The sequence below is a fragment of the Serinus canaria genome, chromosome 7 (assembly GCF_022539315.1).
Source record: "Serinus canaria isolate serCan28SL12 chromosome 7, serCan2020, whole genome shotgun sequence".
Lineage (NCBI taxonomy): Eukaryota > Metazoa > Chordata > Aves > Passeriformes > Fringillidae > Serinus > Serinus canaria.
The window spans coordinates 24,673,408-24,693,109 of record NC_066321.1 but is presented as its reverse complement, the minus strand read 5'-3'; the positions used below and the strand labels follow the sequence as shown (position 1 = coordinate 24,693,109).

Genomic DNA, 19,702 nt, shown 5'->3' with positions numbered 1-19,702 from the left:
TTACTCTAATTAACTGCTTTTGGTGGCTGTGGATTTCAGGAAACAAAACCACAAAGCACTCTCTGTCTAAGCACAGAGATGGATATGTAGAGGCTACCTTTTATTCCTTCCTGAGGACTGCACGTTACAAATTGCTGGAGAACGGTTTCATTGCGTCGGGAAGCAGCTGCGAAGTTATGACTGCCGTCAAAGGCTGATTTTTGAAAGACTCCCTGGTCTGAGCGTTCCTAAGGGAAAAACAGAACCACACATTGCAACACAAAATTTACATATCCAACAATGCAGAGGAGCATCCATCACTGCAGACAGTGCATGGACACTGTGATATAATGTGTTTTTACTGTATATTGCCTCCTCTCAAATGAGAAACTTGAGAGAGCTCTTCAAAACTGCAGTCTGGTTTTGCTCACCATGAAATAACATCCAAGCAATAACAACCATTAAGAATGATGCACAAAAATGAAGATTTTTTTTTTTATGACCCACAACTGGCTTCATTCAAATTCTCCATCTGGGAGGGCAGCTTGTGACATTGTCAACACAAGAACATGGGCAATGCCAATGGTATTTTTCTGCCAGCCAGCTGGTTCCCTTCTCCCCGAGACTGAGTGCATATGTTCTGATGATCACACACTAGAACAGTTTTGCAAGTAAGGAGTTACACCAAACTCCCAAACGCAGGTCTTCTGACTAGCAGCTAAACAAACTCCTGTCACACCTCTAGTCAGCTTTTCTTTTGAGACATTTCCTACCCCCACCCCCATACATGCTATAGTTCCTAATTTATTCTCCTGAGCAGTTGCTCAAAGGAAAAAAGTTGGGGAAAAAAAAATAAAAATCACAGTTTCTAAAGCTGGGACAGACCCAGAAAGACATTTCTGCAGTCATTATTCAGGGAAAACCAAAAACCCACGCCAGGGAAATATTATGGCTAGTTTTCAAAGCAACCTCTATATGTTCTGTGATTTTATATCTGTTTTTTTGAAGTGGGATCCAACTGGCTTCTATTTTTAAACTGCATGTTTATTATGTCAGCAAACGTTATACTAAATATACACAATTTAGAATTCCAAAGTCACATCTACAGAAGAAATGCATGTATCTAAACCATGTTATTTTTAAAATTATGCAAGAGGCTTGATGTATTGGCAAGTGATTGCCTGCAAAGCAAGACATAAGGAAGGACAGCATGTTACACCTCCTTGCAACCTGTTTTTCAAGCTTAATAACAAATATAAATTAATGTAACTTAAAAAATAAAATCCTAATAAAATAGTGATAGAATAAATACGATGAAAATCGTCAGAACAGAAGTCAGTGCTGGGATGCTCATGGTGACAATATGGCTTCAAATTTAAGCTTAGTGGACAGGCAGAACGTGTAACATTCTCTTTCCCTCAGTGCAGAACCAGCCATTTGAAAAGGGTATTTTCAACCTCCATACAGAAACACACACACACACCACACAGACACTGACAGTTGTGTTTCCTCTTATAACTGGAGTCTTTAGTTTACATCAGCTTCCTTAGGTTGTAAAGTCCACCATTACTGCTTTTTTAAACTATCCACTGGAGACACAGTGGGACAAGGAGCCTTGAATTAACAGCAACAACAAATCTGCTTTTCCAGCTCTTTGATAAATGACACAATCAATATCCCAACAACTGATCAGTAACCAACCTAATTCGAGTATTCAGCTTATAAAACATAGCTGTCATGGAAGACCTCCATTAGTGTCCTGCCCAATAAAAACAATAATGCATTTCCAAACATATTCTCCTTCTGCCAAGGAGAAGATGAGATGCAGTGCTTGGGTAGCTGTTTTGGGGAAAGGGAAGAATGGGCACCAACCCATTTCTGCTGCGGTCTCCAGACTCAAATGGAATTACAATTGAACGCAAAGACTACCCTATAAAAATTAATTTCTGTCTAAAATGAATTTGATTCAATCAAGACCTCATTATGCATTCTTCATAGGGCATGAGTCAAGACTATTTACCTCCTTCATACATCTGGATAATATTCAAAACTATACACTTAACTATAAAAAGCAGCCTCATACTTTTACTAGGTCAAGCTGATGTTTGATTGGAAGCTTTTTAAAAAGAAGTAGTTTCAGCTTTAGCAGGACTGAACTTTCTTTGAAGGTGAGCTTTCTTATATCCCAAAAGTGCACAAAAAATATAACATATACTTCATAATTCTTCCTTACAGCAGGATGCTGTCACATGTAAAAGGAAAGCAAAAATGTGTTTTCCTCTAACATCTTCAAGAATTGCTAATGGATACTTTCATGTTTTCCTGGCACAACTGACTTTATGAGGCTTTCCCTAAGTGTCCCTCCAACAAAGTAAGAGAGTAATATTTGGGAAGTAATATATTTCTAAATCCATTTCTCAATCAATAAATGATGGCAGTAAATTACACAGAAAGTTAGCAGAAAAAAATTTAAGAGTCAATTAAATTAGAAGACACCTGCATCCTCTTCCTGCCTCTGGAATTTTACACAAATACAGCCAGAAACATGACTGTTTTTAAAATGTTCCAGTAGTGCTCATTAAATAAGAATCTTGAAATAGCTTGGAATTTTTAATGAGATTTATTACAACCTTTTACACCCCAAATCTACTTGTAGGTAGATTTTAAAGAACTCTACAGGTATTTAAAGCTTTTTAAAAATATTTGCTCAAGGGTTAAAATTAAAACTGGGATGAGTAGAAAAGGCAGACAGTATACATGTATATCATCTATGTAAAAATGAGAAAAGAGTGTGCATATGGGTGTGCATGCATGAATGAAAGGAGAAAGGGAGATCATAAAATCAATCTTTTCAAAATAAGAAGTGACAGGCAAACATCAATTTATATAATGTCTAGAAAACATAATAGTTAAAAATGTCTTTCTTTCCTTATTTTGTTGCCTTACTTAAACAGATTTTATCTTAATCAACTCAGAAACCCATCCTGAAGAAATCTTCATCTGACCAGGAAAAGTAAAATATTTAATACCTTGAAGATCACGAGGAAAGAAAAAAAAAGAAAGAAAAAAAAAGGCAAGCCAAGTGCAGAAAAACACACTCAAAAATACATTAAGTACTAATGAAAAAGAAAAAGCAAGAGAAAAGGAAAATCCTACTCACACTACAATATTCAGGCCTCTGATTATAACAACAAATGAAATCAGAATAATTTAAATTGCCTGTATCCCAGCAAATGCCTTGAGGAGGTAGCAGACAGTCAAAACTACATCAATCTATTAATCCTAAATTAACTTCTTTTGGAATCCTATTTTCTTTTGTTCCAATACTTGTTGAATCAAAATAAGAAGCAACTTTTAGTCTAGTCTCAACAAGCACAGCAAGACCAAGAGATATCAACCAGAAACAATTTGTGAGTCCTCTCTGCAGGGGAGAATTAATTCTGCCAGGAGAAGCTCTCGGTGACCAAGACTTGAGCCATCATCTCCTACGTGCAAAACCACTGGGACTGGAACAACATTGATCTAACAAATGCAATTACTGCCTCACCTCTGTGTGCACCTCCAGCCTGCGGAACACGACCAGCTGGATCCTGCCCCGGATGTTGCCCTCCATGGACATGGAGCGCCTGAGGGTTTCCATGGCCTCGTGGTTGGACTTGCCCAGGAGCGACTCCCCGTTCACGGCAACCAGCTGATCGTTCACGCGCAAGCGACCGTCCTGCAAGCAACAAACAAAGGCAACTTCAAACACCCCAAGAATTATTAAGCAGAGGTGCTACACATGGGAAAGCACGATGCAGACAATCAGACATTGCTCCTATAACTAAATAAATAAAAGAATGGATGGTGCATGCCAGAAATAGCTTTGTTTCCAGTACTTGGCAATTGTCTCCCTCTATTCACTACGCTTTTGTAAAGAGTTCACACTGCAAATACAAATATAGGTATTCATGCACAGAGTGCTGTTTTTCTTGCATTTGCAGTTCATTTATATCAGTTAAAACAATTAAATATTTAAGTAAAAACCCAAACCAAACACGCAAAACCAAAATAATACAAACCCCCCAAAAAAAAACCAACCCACCCACCCCATCCTCAAAAAAAGAGAAAAGAAGCTTTTTGTTAGTTTAAAGGGCCTACAATATAACTATTAGTACCCACACTGCAACCACAAATGAGTGCTACAATGTATCTTTCATGCATTATTATCTGTTATTAAGATCTGGCAAGAAATAGCTCAAAAAATTTTGTCTTACAATCTTATTGGTGTGTATCTTGTCACAATTCTCATGCCATCACATGGGCCAGTGTCCTCAGTAGAGACTGGTCACTAAAACTTAAGCATCCTTACTAATTAATGCTATCCCTATTTTACAACATCCAAAACTGCTGCCAATAACAAAATTAGGGTTGAGCCATATCAAGTAATCTATGCTTTGAAAAAGTAAGTCAGCTTCATTTGCCAAGGTGACATTTGTGGGTGTAATAAAATTGTGGACACTGCTATTTTGTGATTTAGGAGTCCTATAGATGTTGTCATTATGATCTGTGATTTATTTCTTTTCATAAAACAGCATGCCACAGACATTTCTCTCTAACCAGAAAATAAGATCTACTTAATTGAGACAGAGGAATTTCTTTCAAAGGTTGTCAAGTTCACAGTTACCAGGCTGGTATCAGACCTCAAACAAGGAGGAGAAAGAGTAAAAAACCAAAGAAGTCTGATATAAGGTGGTGAAGAAACAATAACAGGGAAGATCCTGCACAGAAATACAGTGTTTAGTTGAGTCTGATTCACAGGATCAGCATGAACTCTTCATAAGGCACTCATCCAAATGGTTTACATATTTCATGCATCCAAGTAATACAAAATACATATACTATCTGACTCCTATTTTTTCTGTAACTAAGATGTTCAATTCACTATTCTGCTACTGCAGCCAAGTCTAAGTCATTTTTGAGTGAGTTACAGTAGCTGTGACACACCCAGCTTTATTAAGTGTTATTTTTGTTGGAACTGCATATCATCATTACTACAGCAGAGTACAGAAAACCACAAAGCTGAATAAAACCAGTACATAACAAAATCTAAAATTAACTGAGACAAACCAGAAGATGGAAAGAAATAATTAGGAGATGAGTTACGCAGAGAAGGAAAATTAGGAGAAATAAAACTTCTCTTGAGAGGGTGTGGGAATGGAGGATAGAAAATTGAGAGGCCATTTGGAGGATATACTGAAACCTCTCCCACCTCTCTGCTGAATATTTTATGCCAACTTAGATGTACCTACAGCCAAAGTCAGTAAGTTAACCTCACTCTTTCTCTACATACAAATGATGCCATCACAAGAGCTAAAGTTTAGGGAGACAAGGGTTAAAACTGCTGAACCAAAAATTTTATTATTTGCACATGTTGTAATTCCTCTGTGTCCAATCATGATTTGCTGAAATGAATGGAGCTATTCAGAGGAACAGGAGTTTGAGGAAAAAAAGACTATTTTTCGTAAATTTCTGTAAAACTTAAAAAATTTTACTGGCCCTCATGTCCTCCCTCTATGGTCCTACAGTTTCTTGGATTACTGTTTTTCCTTTCTAAAAAAAACTATCATGTATTAAATATCTGTTACAGTTTGTTTCTAAAGTCTATACATATAATGCCAATGCATCTTGTCACGACTACATCAGTTAAGTATGCAACTGTCCTGAACACAGCATGCATTTCTAACAATCACTGAGCCTCACAAGGTTCTGTATTGACCCAATTTTTAATTTTCCTTGTAGTAAAGTATGAGACTTTATTTATATTTTAATTACACTACTTCTTAAAAGGCTTCTTTTGATACACCCTCCCTTCTTGCCCCTCTGTTATGTGCAGCATTTAAATGAAAAATTCAACTTCAATTTGACACTTCAATTGTGATAGAGGAAAAAAAAAAAGTGCATCATTCATAAATATTGATCAACCACACTTGCACCTGTACAAGCCAGGCTGGGAGATAGCTGAATGCTGTTTTCACACAACAGGCAGAAGTTACTTTACAGAAAAACCTTTTGCCTTTTTAGAGACCAGGAAAAAAAAAACCCACGTCTAAACAGTTTCCAAACACAGATTCTCACATCCCTTGTGTTATGGCCTGGTTTGGAAGACTGAACTGCAAGAAAATCTGCTTGGCTCAAAACAAGCTAAATGTTGTTTTAACACGTTTCTTCCTTCATCTCTGAGAGGTAGGTTTCTTTGTGGCTTTTGAGCAGGAAAACAACATTTGGCATTTCAGCAGAACAGTTTTCAAATGCCATCTCTGGAACTGAGAGTGAGCTATTCTAATAGAAGCTGATGTTACTCTTCCCTCACTTATTAAAAAAATGCTGCGTTTTTTATGACAACTCTCAGCAAGGGGCAGAATCCACCACCACGTGGCTGCCATATTCTTCACAGTCATTCACAAGACTCCCACTATTTACAGCAGAGCAGGAAGATATAATGCCATGATCTTCAGGGACTTACCTTTTTAATCAAGGCACAATAAGCTATTTCCCTTATCACACCAGTGACATTTCTGTCAGAAATGCCCTAATGGCAATTATTGGAATTATCCAATTTCCCCATCCATTGCACACAACGAGCAACGTTTATTGCAGCACTCAGAAGGACCAAGGACGTTCGAGCTACATCACTTTCATCTGAACAAATGCACACATAGAAAATACTACATTATTTCTTGCAATGGCTCTGTTCCATTTCAGCTGCAGTGGATTGCAGGTACCTGAGCCTCAGGAATGCATTTTAAGTGAAAAGCCAAGATCTCTGGAGGGGAAGAAGGCTGAAATCCCCAAAGTTAGGGGGAACAATGATGCATTTAAACTCAGTCAAATAATTGTTTTCTTCACATGAAAGGCTCGGCATAAGTAAAAATATCAAGTATTACAGTAACCTCTTTATCTAAGGGATGCTAAAAAATAGATACTTAAAAATTACAAAAGAAGTTAAGAAGGAACATAATGGTTCAATCAGCAAAAGCAACTGGTTTTATTCCTGTGAGATAGAGTGTTAGAGTACAAACCTGGAACTTTTAAGGCATTTTTATTTTGTTTGATTTTGTAGGTAGAGCATTAAAAAGGACTGACTCTTACTGTAGCAGGTATGATGCTACATGCATTGACGTTTTAGAAAACCTTTAGCTAGGACAAAAGAAAAATCATAAAAGATAGAATTAAATACTCAAGTTTTTCATTGTGATTTTTAAGATGTCCCCTACTACACTTTGCAGTGCTACTAACACATTAGAGCTAGATTAATGTGTTAATATGTATCAAAAAATTTTAAAATATTAGCTTCTCTTCAGACCTTAGATCAAGCCAATAACAAGTAATGGTAACCAAAAAAGATGGTTTGCATCTCACAGTCTACTCTACATTCTAAGAAACACATGGGTAAAAGAAATTTAATGTCTCAAAACCTTGATACAGCATTAGAAGGATTGAGCAATTACTTTATCAGTGAAACAAATGTGTTGAAATTGTATGTATTACATTTATTCTTCTGAGGACAAGCAGAGACTATATAGACAAGGGGATAAAGTTCATACTTCTATTAGCATGATACACCAATATAAAAAAAATTAAATTCTAAAAGCAGAAGTGATAAATAGTGAAAGAATTCTCATGTCAGTGGGATTAAGATTTCCGCCTGTGACAGTTTCCCAAGAAAACAATGTACACTGAAAAGCAAATGCTCATGTCTTAATCCATAATAATCCATTTCAGAGAATACCAATGAATAGCATGGGAAAAGGCTCTGGACAACTACCAGCTGGAAGGAAAGGCTTTTTATTTCAAAACTTGCTCCAAGAAGAGATTTAAAATAAGGACAACTGGACGAATCTTTAAATATTTATGCACAAATATGTGCGCACTTTTAAGCTTGATACAAGAAATTTTATTAATTGTTAAGACCCACTGATTAGGTTATGTTCTATGTAAAGGTCATTAGACAGAAGAAAGCCAGCTGTTCTCCATGCATTACACAACAGTAGATTTTGAGTCTTAAAACACTGCCAAAATGACTGCATTCTGTGAGCACTTGCACACAGGACAGAGTCTCTGAACAGTTCTGGTTGAAGCCAGAGCCTCAGCTACTGTCTCATTTGCTCTGGAGCCTACATTTGATCCATTACCACAACACAGGTCTGATTGCTGGAGGGGTTATAATGAGGTAGAATGGAGAACAGGTCACAGGACTACAGGCCATCACATGGTGCCTGTTTACTCAGGGGTGAGCACAGAAGTCCTGCTTTAGCAGTCTGCAGACATCTCAAACCAAAATTAACTGCTCTGGAATGACTTGCTGAGGGGGAACAGAGAGTAGGACACATACAGAGAAGAGGTTTTCTTATGGGTCTGGGATGTGACAAGTCAGGCAGCCAGCCCACTTATATGAAATATGGCTCCACAGCTTGGCTGTTCAAAACAAGGAGTTTATCCATGGCAATGCACTGTGGCTGCAACTGGTGTGGACACGGAGCTGGGAAAACAAAGAGGGCAGCCTCATGTCCACAGTAAAATCAGTCATACTCTGCAGGAGACATGCACATGAATTGAGCTTATCCAGCCCTAATTTAGCCAAATGTGTGTTAACTCAGTTCTGGTGTACTCCAATGAGATGAAGATCCAAGCTTTGAAATAACTGTGAGACTAGGAAAGGTAAATAACAGAGGCAAGGAACTTATTAAAATGTTCTTATCAAACCTAAAACCTTGATTATTGCTATTTGCTAGCTGCTGTAAATAGATGGTCATTGAAATTTTAATGCTGTGAATTACTCTTACTCAGCAAGGCTGATGTCAGTAGAGCAATTTACATAACACTGAATTAAAAGGTATTTTTACAGAAGAGAGAACTGCAAGGAATTGCTGAGATAGAAGGCAAAAATTACATTATGGTTTTACAGGTGTTTAATATACTAGCTCTGAAAGATTAGGTAATTTGTTTCCAATTCAGAGAAGTTACCTTTTCCAAGTTTTATTTGGGGAAAAAAATGCCGTCAACGGATTTCCTGAAGATTAGACAATACCTCAAATACTTTTTAATGATAAAATATACAACAGTCCTTGTACAGTGCTTAGAAGGAACAGAACAACTCATAATACTGTCATTTACCAATTTAATATTAGCAATTCAATCCACCTCAGGAATAACTGATAATTCTGCACAACTGATGTCAAGCTCTGACAAGACACATTTTTAATAAAGTAAAAAGAATATTCTGAATAAAAAAAGAAAATTATGAGGGTTTTTTTATTTATAGGCACAGTTATAGGTATCAATGTCTCTGTCACTGAGCCAACCAAACTTTTCCTGTAGGCTGTGGGGAGACTGGAAGGCATCCTCTACTCATACCTATCCTTATCCTTCTTCCCCATTTCCTGCAGCATCCAAATGTTCCTTAAGGTTTGCACCAATTTATTTTCACTTTGGCAGACTTTGTTGCTTCGCACACAACCCCAGAAACCACGAGACAAAATGTTATATTTGTAGTTCACCCAAAAGAATGAGTGACAAAGGTATTTGTACCTAGAATGCTTCTCTAGCATTCAGCCCTCAGCATAGAAATGTATTCTAACACACCCAGCTCCTGAGTGCTTCTTCCATACCTTAAAAGCAGCACCTCCATGAATAACTGATTTGATGAAAATCCCAAGATCAGCTCCTGTCTCCCGAGATTTGTTGCCTTTCAAGCTCACACCAAGTCCAGCAGAGCCAGAATCATTCAGAGGAATCTCAAAGGTCAGCTGCTCTGTGGTTTCTGGAGAAAAAATACTGCAGTTTGGCTCTCCTTTCTGTTGGAGAAAACAAGCAATTGAAAATAAGGGTGATAGGTCAGCATGAGTAGTGTCCACAGAATTGTACAATAAGAAATAGTCCTCTTTTCCAGAAAATAGCTTGAAGAAACAGCTTTATAATCAACAGTGCATTTAGCTAACATTTTGTCACAAGATCTGGCTTAAAATGTTATTTTTAATGACACCTGGGAATATGCTTAAATAGAAGGTAAAATAGCTTAGTTCCACATGATATAAAACTAATGTTGGAGCAGAATGTAGAAAAGACGTTTATACACAGCTGCATTAAAAATGTAAGCCATAAAACTCTCAACATCTTTACATGCAGCTCACAAACTATAATGACAGTTATACTGTTAAATCCCATTCCCCTTTGAAAATTGAGTTTCATCCTTAAAAAATTATCCTTCCCTTAAACCTGTCTGCAGAGCAAAGCTGGTGTAACAAAAGCAAAGGTGAAAATTGAAAGCACAGTAACTTATTCTGCACTAACTCCCTTAGTACATACTTTGATTCCATAGAGGTTTGATTGTTCCTTTTTCTTTCTGGTATAGGTTAATCCCAAGATTTTCTCTAGATTAGAGAGCTGTTTACAATACTGTCAAGTCAAGCATACACAGCTACAGAAGATCAGAAAGAACTTCCTTTTACTGTACACTGTGTGTGCAGTTTTGTAGGGCTGTCTGTTGCTGGGCAGAGGGGAAGGGGGTGTGGTTGTCTTTTTAAAAGCAGGTTAGAATCATAAAATTATATAAAATCAAGGTTTTGCCTGAAATATTTATATTGGCACACCTCAAAAATAAAACAAGGAAAAGGAGACCTATTATGGAATGAAGTGTGAAGTGTTCATGGAAAGTGTTAGTGCAGAATGTTAAGCAACATATTCAATTTCATTTCATTTTTTCTTCTCCATATAACTCCAAGACAATTAATAAGCTTTTGTTTCTTGACATTGGGACACTTTCTGTTTTTTGAAACAGTAGTATTAAAGAATTAATAGGAAAAAAAACCCATGAAAAGGAAGCACACAATTACAAGTTGAAAGATGACTGACTGCTGCTTCCAAGGGCGTCAAATTCTTACATTAAATTATCAAGTAGAGGCCATATGCAATCAGTGCAGTAGCTGGGCCACTTCTCTTCCCCAGTGAGAGATCACCTCCAGGACCTGAGCTGCAGCACAGTATCAATGCAATTGTCAGCAAAGGTGACAGCAGTACAGATGTTTCCTCAGCAATTGAGTACACCTGTGCATTCAGCTATCATGCTGTCTGCTCAACAGAAGTATGACCCCAGAACTAAGGGCAGAAATTAATATCCTGAAGAAACAGTAACACCTAAGTATACTTGCATGTATTTCAGATACCCTTTCACTGATGAGGAGCAATCACTGGTTAGAGAGGAATCACATCAGCCAGAAAACTGACTATCAAACTCAATCCCAATATGCACCATGTTTAAATTTTTCCTGGAATCTAACTCCATGACATTAAAGTCAATACAGTTTGCCTAACTGCCAAATATAAAAATGACAGAGCACCAATACTGACAACTGTCTTAATACCAGCATTCAGCTCCAGTACCAAAGTTACACATTTGTGCTTCTGCTTTCGTTCACCAGAAGTACAAGAGTTTTTAGCTACACATGTCTGTCACTTTTATTTCTTAGCTTTGGATATGGACACCCTGAACATAACCCCCCAAAGCCTATAGATTTGTAACAACTGTGAGCAATACAGAATGATAACTTGTAAACATTCCTCTTCCTTCAGAAGAACCAGTGTGAGGAAAAATAATCTCTACTGGCCTACTAACATAACCATTTTGTGTTTAACTTTCTCAGGGTTTTAGAGAAAAGATTTTCTGCCAAATCTTTTGATTTTTTCAACTTGCACATATTCTTGTCAATTGATTCTGAGCTCTTAGATCAGAACTCTACTCAGCTGGCACATCCTGTCAAGAACTGGACAGAAGCAATTCTTCTCAGGGTCTCAGACATATGATGACTCCTGCCTTTAGGACAGGACTTGGTATTACTGTCCTGTTCCTCCAGGCAAGCAGTTCCTGTGGGTTTCTGCTCTCCTTCTACTTTAATCTGTGACATCTGCACTAGATTTGCCTCCTCTCTATGTCAATACTGTGGTTGTGTCTTTGCCATATCCCAAGGAAGGCAGTGAGGGGGCTGTCAGCACAGGACATAAAGCTCCCAGTGCTCCTGCCTGTCTAAACCAGAGCAGTCACAAACTGCTTTATAGCACTACCTCAGTACAAACTAGAACTTCATATAAAGCTGAATTTGGTCACCCAACAGAGCTGTTTGGTGTTCTCCATTTCCCAGCTTCCTTTAACATAATTATGTTGTGCACCAGAGCTTGTTAAGCCATCTACCATATCACTCTATGCATGCTCAGGTGCGTTCAGCAAAACTCCAGACAAGTACAGCTAACTTTTGTCAGTGTTTAATTTCCTATGTTTTCCTTATTAAATTGGAATCTGTGACATTTGTCTACCATTTTCCTTGCTACAAAATTTCTATGAAAGAGATCACTTAATCATATCAAAAGTTCAGTAAATTTAATGTAAACTGCTTTTACCTATTACTGGAAAACGTGCTAATATTTTTTAAAGTCCTTCACAAGTTTCTTGTTCAACATAGTCCAATCACCCCAAACATCTCTTCTTTTCATTATTTATATTTAGCTTTATCCAAAGATCCAACAAAAGCTGATTTTAAAATAATGGTGATCTTTGTCTAATAGTAGTATCAAAAATTTCTTACCCGTGATGGAGGCTGAAAGTCAATTCAAAGATTTCACAGGGATGGGTAAGAACAAAGGAGATGCATATCTACAAGTCAGTGGTTAATTCACTGTAAGGAAAGTAACCTCTGTCTTTACTTCCTTAAAATTTTCCTCACCTACTCATTGTACAGCATCTGATAGTAAATGCCTGGTAGTAAGTCTACAACACAAGACTATCTGGTGCAAATACAAAATTGAAAATTTTATTTGTCGGAGAATGTGAGAAGCAGCAGAAAGGAGGAAAAGCAGGGCAGAAAAAAAGGATGAACAAAACCTAGAAGATTGATTTCATCTTATACTTTCTAAATGTTTTCAAATAATTATCCTGATCATAATGCTCTTCCCAAGCAATACCTTTTCACTGATGACAAAAGGAGCTCCAGCCATCCTTAAGTTAACAGCTCATCAATTAACTGCTTCATTTAGGCAACTAATTTAATGAATGATGGCCTCTATTCCTAGAATATGCAGGTATGAATATTAAATGCTGACAGTGGCTCACAGAGCTGGATTCCTACTGCTTCTATTTCCCTGACTTTGCTAAAACATTACCCCAAGACATTAATACTTCACAATATAGCAACCACCATCAGCTGAATTATGGTCTGGTAAAGGAAACCCTCTCCAATGCACTAAACCTTGAATTCTATTAGAAACACTTCTTACCTCAAGATCATCCTAGAATCTGAACTCACTCAAACAGAGAATGAATGAAATGAGCTGCAACACAAATATGTTTCTAGCCTGGAAAAAACTTACAGCTTTATGTTATAAATTACCCAGTCAACAACCACATAATGTATTTTCCATAACAAATGTATCATACCCCAGCAGTTTAGGAATTAAAAGATAGCACAGCATTGAAGCTATTCCCTACAGCAGACACAGGAAAGAACTCAATTGTAGCAGGATAAACAAGAAATTTTCACATAAATCGAAGTCCAGATAGCTATATGGTGATCCCACAGGATGGTTAGAGCTTTGAGATGGCTTGGCCTACAGACTCTGGGGCTTTCACACAGTCCCAGAGTGGTAAGGCTGGAAGGGAGACCAGTGGGTCATCAGGCCCAATGCCCCCGCACAAGCAGGTTCAGCCTGGAACACAATAGCACAGGATTGAGGGTCCACAGCCCTGAGCTCCCTCAGCCTTTCCTCATAGTAGAAATGCTCCAGTTCCTTGATCGTCTGTGCTGCCATCCTCTGGACTGCCTCCAGGAGCTCCATGTCTCTCTTGTGCTGAGGAGCCCAGAACTGGGCACAGCACTCCAGATGTGCCTCACCAGGGCTGAGCAGTGGGGCAGGATCACCTCCTGTGAGCTGCTGGCAATGCTCTTCCTAATGCACCCCAGGATCCCATTGGCCTTGGCCACAGGGGCTCACTGATGGCTCAGGAACAGCTCATGGTCCACCAGGACCCCCAGGTCCTTTCCCACAGAGCTGCTCCAGCAGGCAGTTCCCAGCCTGTGCTGGTGTGTGCAGCTGTTCCTCCCCAGATGTGGGACCCTGCACTCACCTTTGCTGAATTTCAGAAAGCTCCTCCCTGCCCATCTCTCCACCCTGTCAGGGTCCTTCTGAAGGGCTGCACAGAACTCAGGGGGATCAGCCACTCCTCCCAGTGAACCTGCTGAGGTGGCATCTGCCCCTTCATCCAAGTCACTGATGAATAATGGGCCCAGTACTGAACCTTGGGGGACACCAAGGCATCCAATGAGACCCTGGGCCACTGTTCAGCCAGTTCTCAATACTGTTCACTCACCCAGTCCACCCTTCCTGAGGCGGCCTGAGAGGATGTGGTGAGGGACAGTGCTGACAGCCTTGCTAAAGTCGAGGTAGACAATGTCCCTTATCCATCCAGGTATTGTTTCATTGTAAAAGGCAATCAGGTTAGTCAGGCATGATTTACCATTAGTGAATCCATGCTGGCTACTCCTGATTACCTTCTTGTCATCCATGCAAACAGAGTTTCCTGAATCCTCCTTCTTGCCCTTTCTGAAGACTGGGGTGATATTTGTTTTCTTCCAGTCCTTGAGCACCACTCCTGATGGCCACGACCTTTTAAAGATGATTGTGAATGGCCTCCACAGCTCTCTCAGCACTTATGGATACATCATATCAGGGTCTATGAACTTCTGGAGGTCAGGTTTGCCTAGGTGTTCTCTAACCCAATCCTTTTGACCAAGCGAAATTCTTTCCAACTTTCCTTTACCCTTGTCTCCCAGGTCAGAGAATCCCAAGGCCTTGTCAATGAAGACTGATGCAAAAAAGGTCTTTGGTAAATCTGCCTTCTCTGCATCCTCTGTTACCAGGCCCCTGTTATGTATAGTAATGCCCCTACATTTTCCTTGGTTTTCCTTTTGTTATTGACTGTTATTTGAAGAAACCCTTCTTGCTGTCCTTGACATCCTTGGCCAGATTTAATTCCAGATGGGCTGTGGCCTTCCTTGTTTTCAGTTACTCTGACAACCCCTCAATACTCATTCCAAGTGATCTGACCCTGTTTCCATCTTCATCCATGCAGGTCTCCTGTTCCCTTTGCCCAATTTCTTGCTCATTTCTTTCCATTGAGAGAGGAACACTCTATAGCATTAATAAAATTTACTCAGCAGAGACACAGGTTGAAGTAAAAAACAAAACATGAAGTAAAAAACAAGTAAAAGTAAAGTAAAAAACAAAATTTTATCCTTGCTAGGCAGGTCCTTCCTTCAGCTTTGCTAAATCTTAGCTGTCAGTTTTCAATGGCTTCTACAGCTGCAACAAGCTCTGAACAGTCTCCTCCTGATAATCCCATCTCTGCAGCCTAGTGATGTTTGTTCTCTAATATTTATAGTAGTCTGCCAGCCACAGCTCGTGCTCAAAGCTCCCTCCTGGTTGCACCATTCAGCACACTAGGCAGCTCCCCACCTCTCTCCATTGCTTGGGGAAGACAAAGATATCCTCTCTCTTTCCTGAACCAGAAGGCAACAGACAAAAGTTGTTTAAGAGGAAATCTTTTCACTTGCTGTCCAGATTTGGTGGTTAAACAGAACAGAGCAAACAACCAAACAGGTACTACCCCTCTCAAGGGAAATCAGGACAGGACTGTTTTAATCTACTGATATACCTTCATGCAACTTCAGTAAAATCAATTCTGACATTTACTGAACCACCAGAAACCAGACAGAAAAGTTCAGAGTAGAGTTTATATGAAAGAGAGGGAACAGAGAGCTTGCTAGATATGAAAGCAGAAAGCCCTAATAACACACTACTAAATAATATTCAGCAATGCAGACTGAAAACCTGTATCTAAGGGTCTCATGATACATTAATTAATCTCCTGACAATGCTTTTAATTTTTAGAAGCACATCTATACCTCACATATCTGACTGCTTAATTAAAATATTATAATAAAGGACTATTAAAAATAATCTAAAATTTTACTGGTCTCAAAAATAAATCCTCAGTATTTTAAAGACCACAGAGAATATACTTTGAGCTTTCTCCTTCTCCCACAATACACAAGTGCTAAGTCACCAGAGCAGTACAATCAGAACTATAACCTTTGATAAAAGTACTGTGCATTTTATTCTCCCACTTTCTACTAGTCCATGGTTAGAGCTACACAATATTGTGTCAATCCTCTGTCTACCATGGGACACCAGTTTCAATTAGTCCTTTTATTTAATCTTACACTATTTCTTCTCATTGACCACAGCACTTTTAATCTGTGGATTTGTGATAACCTAATGCTAATCTCTCACTGAAAAGGTTGCCTTATATATCCTTATTGTGTTTTTTGCCAAAAGAGAAGCTTACAAAAAAATTAGCTCTCACTCAGGCAGGAAGGAAATAGCATTTGTTTGACACAACAAGAGACCTTTCAGTACCTGTCTGGTGCCCTTGACCAGCACACTAATATGGCCTCTCAATATGTTGACTGCCCCTTGCCTGGCTGCTCATTTCTGATAAGAGATGTCAACTCCCTGGGGCGCCATTCAGAGCCGACAGCAAAAGGCAAAAGACCCAGGAGGGTTATTTTCAAAGGTTTATAAAGGAAATAAGACATTTGCATCCTTTTGCAATGACTTTCTGATAAAAATATTTACATTGTGGCACCGCACAACTATTATTGGCAGAAAAGCTTGAAAAGAAGATATTCCCTATTTGCATCATGCTCCACGTTCTTTCCAAGCACTTAGCCACAATTAAGAAATACTTTGCTGACAGGTCAGTCATTCAGTCACAGACAAAATCTGTACTATATTTTGCAACAGACATATTGTAACACTCTTACAATACTCAAAGGTAATACACTGTTGCAATCTTGTCACAATCTAGTAAATAACTGAAATCATTGCTGCATGTATTCATCCTTAGCATTTCTGACATTTATATTGGCTTCTTTAAAATTATCCGTACTCCATACTACAATAAAAACTAAATGGCCACTAATGGCACACCCTGCTAAGACAAGAAAGGCAGCAGCAAATCCATGGAGATATATGATGGCATGCTTGGATAATTTTAACCTTAACACAGTAAAATACAAATTTGTGTCACATTAGATAGAATGTGTCTGCTTTGAATTATGTAGACTCTCTGGAATTCTAGCTTCAAAATCTGACAAAACTAGACTCAGCTCTTCATCCAAGGCAGACAGTGCATTTCAGGAATGGAGACTTGTCAGTTTGCTAGACCTGCCTATTGAAGAACCCACCAAGAAACAGCTGGCCCTTGCAAAAGTTTTCTGTTTGTTATTTGGTGTGCACTGCTCCTCTACATTAAAAAAATGCAGTTTCACTTAACCTCTAAAGAAACAGAACTGTAGGAAACAGAGGGAGAAAAAGTGACTAGTTCAGTCCTCAGTCAAGGTCAGCCTCACTGTGAAAACACCCATTTCCAGCCCAAGGATGGGGTAAACTGTGTGCTCATGCACCCTACTGAGCTGGAGCCTTACACAGTTAATACACCTTGGCACCCAGAGCCTAAAATCTTATAGCACATGAAGATGGAAGGCTGTGTGGTATTTTCTGGGTGAATTTAAGGGTTCTGCTACTGCATCATTTCAGAACTCATTCCAGGCACAGGTCACAACATGGTGACATACAAACCCAACTCTTTACTCATTTTAGTGCCTACTGTTTTAAAGGTATGGTAAACAAAGCAATAAGCAGGGTATAATTCTTTAACGTCTACTTCAAACACCACATGCATATGTTTCACATTAAGTCAGCCTAGGAAAACTTTTTTAAAGTTCTTTATGTATTCTAAGACAGAAAGATTTTAGAAATGTTCATATGGAATAGAACTGGTGACCCTTGTAAATGGCAAAGCACTACATTTGTTAGCGGGATTTAAAAATTGCCCGAATACTCTGCTTTTATTAAATGCAAATGCTGTAGACCTGGGTAATGCATCTAAAACATATGAACACTCAATTTCTGTTAAGATCAGATTTTATATGCCTCCATTCTGATGTATATATACTTATGATTTCATACATTAAAGTGGGCTTCCAAATAATTTAAGGCAACCTCAGAGCTAAGACTTATATTATCATGTCAGCAGTTTTCATTTCCCAGTGTTCTGAGGCAGGGTTCCTAAATCTAAGAATTTTGGGCAGTAATTCCATAACACATCTTATGAATATATTATCTCATAATGCAAGAAATATTATGCTTTTCTCTCCTTACTTGCATCCTCTCTAACTTATTCTTTACCAGCAGGCAGAGCACCATCAGAGGTTTTTGCAGGCAATGAAGATTATGACCAAGTCTTTCAGACCATCCTTTTAAGGTTTCTCATATTTGCTGGAATGTAGGAACAGTGGGCTCTGAAAGGCAAATCATTGCTGGATCATAACACTTTGATGGACCTGACAGAGAAACCAACAGTAGACCAGATGCAATAAGGTCTCTGTGGCCTCAGAAAGGCTGACAACTGCTATCACATAGAAAAATCACATTTGCTTTGCTGGTACCTTTATGGGCACTTCACTTCACTGCCCTTCATGAGCATATGAGAGCTCAAAAAACAACCACTTTTGGATTACCAAGAAATTTATTCCCCTTTGGTTAATTAGGGAGTCACACACAAACCCTGGATAAAGAGATACTTTTCAATGTGACAGGAAAAATTGTTGCATTCCTTCTTAACACTGATCTCTTGCTGACTTTCGTAAAGAACACAACTAATCAACAAACCTCAAAGAACAGTTTCAGTACTCTAAGACATAATGAAATAGTAACCATCTTCTGAAATACATAATGAAGCTGAAAACCTCTGAGGGGCTGCAGTACACAATGGTTTGTCTTTAAAAATATACCTTTTCATAGACTCAACCTACACTCGCTTCTCAACTATTCCAGATGAAGAGAATAAGTCCAAAATGAAACTTTGCTTTAAAACCCCCAGGATATTAAAAAATCTACATAGTTTATAAACGAAGAAAGGTGCCACGTACATTCACAATATCCTTGTCTTCATTACACAGAACACCTTCTTGTGTATGCTAATAAAATTCAATATATACTTCTTTTTTTTCCTATCCAATTCATCTCCCTTAGAACAGAGGTAACACAATAGAGAAATAGTACTTGCTGGAATCACTTTCTGACTGGATTTATTTGTTCATTCCTGGATAATTGAGCACTAGAATCATGGGTTTGAACTACAAGAACAGGTGCAAAAATGGTTAAGTCTAGGCTGTAATTTCACTTATTATTTCCTGCACATAAGAAGGCAAGCAACAATTAAAAGGAAGTAATAGAAATTAAGCTTTGAATATTAAAACAAATAGGCCAACTGGTTTTCCTCAAGGCATACAAGTTCAAGGCAGTGGAAGAAATTAACTGGGGGAAGACTAAAACATAAAAGTTAATCATATGGTAAGTAGAAAAAAATGCTTAATTGAACTTGCCACTCATCCTGCTTCCTTCCATCCTGTATAATACACATGTAAAAAAAGACTTAAAGACCAATACCAAGTTTAGTGCATTGTTGCTCATTTAGCTATTGTTATAAAAATTATGGTTTGTTCCCTTTCATCCCCCATTCTTCAGGCATCAGTTAACATGCCAAGAAACCACAGAAATAGCAATTACAGTT

General features: G+C 38.4%; 1 protein-coding gene across 6 annotated transcripts in view; it reads right to left on the bottom strand.

Moving 5' to 3' along the window:
• PARD3B (par-3 family cell polarity regulator beta) overlaps positions 1 to 19,702 on the bottom strand; it is a 389,258-nt gene that overhangs the window by 186,027 nt on the left and 183,529 nt on the right. For all 6 annotated transcript variants that reach the window (XM_050976846.1, XM_030241769.2, XM_050976847.1 and 3 more), the window contains 3 exons: positions 9,630 to 9,815; positions 3,527 to 3,697; positions 98 to 227 (listed from right to left, as the gene is read on the bottom strand). In XM_050976846.1, coding sequence (XP_050832803.1) covers positions 98 to 227; positions 3,527 to 3,697; positions 9,630 to 9,815 — 487 coding nt within the window. The remainder of the gene's footprint in view (positions 1 to 97; positions 228 to 3,526; positions 3,698 to 9,629; positions 9,816 to 19,702) is intronic.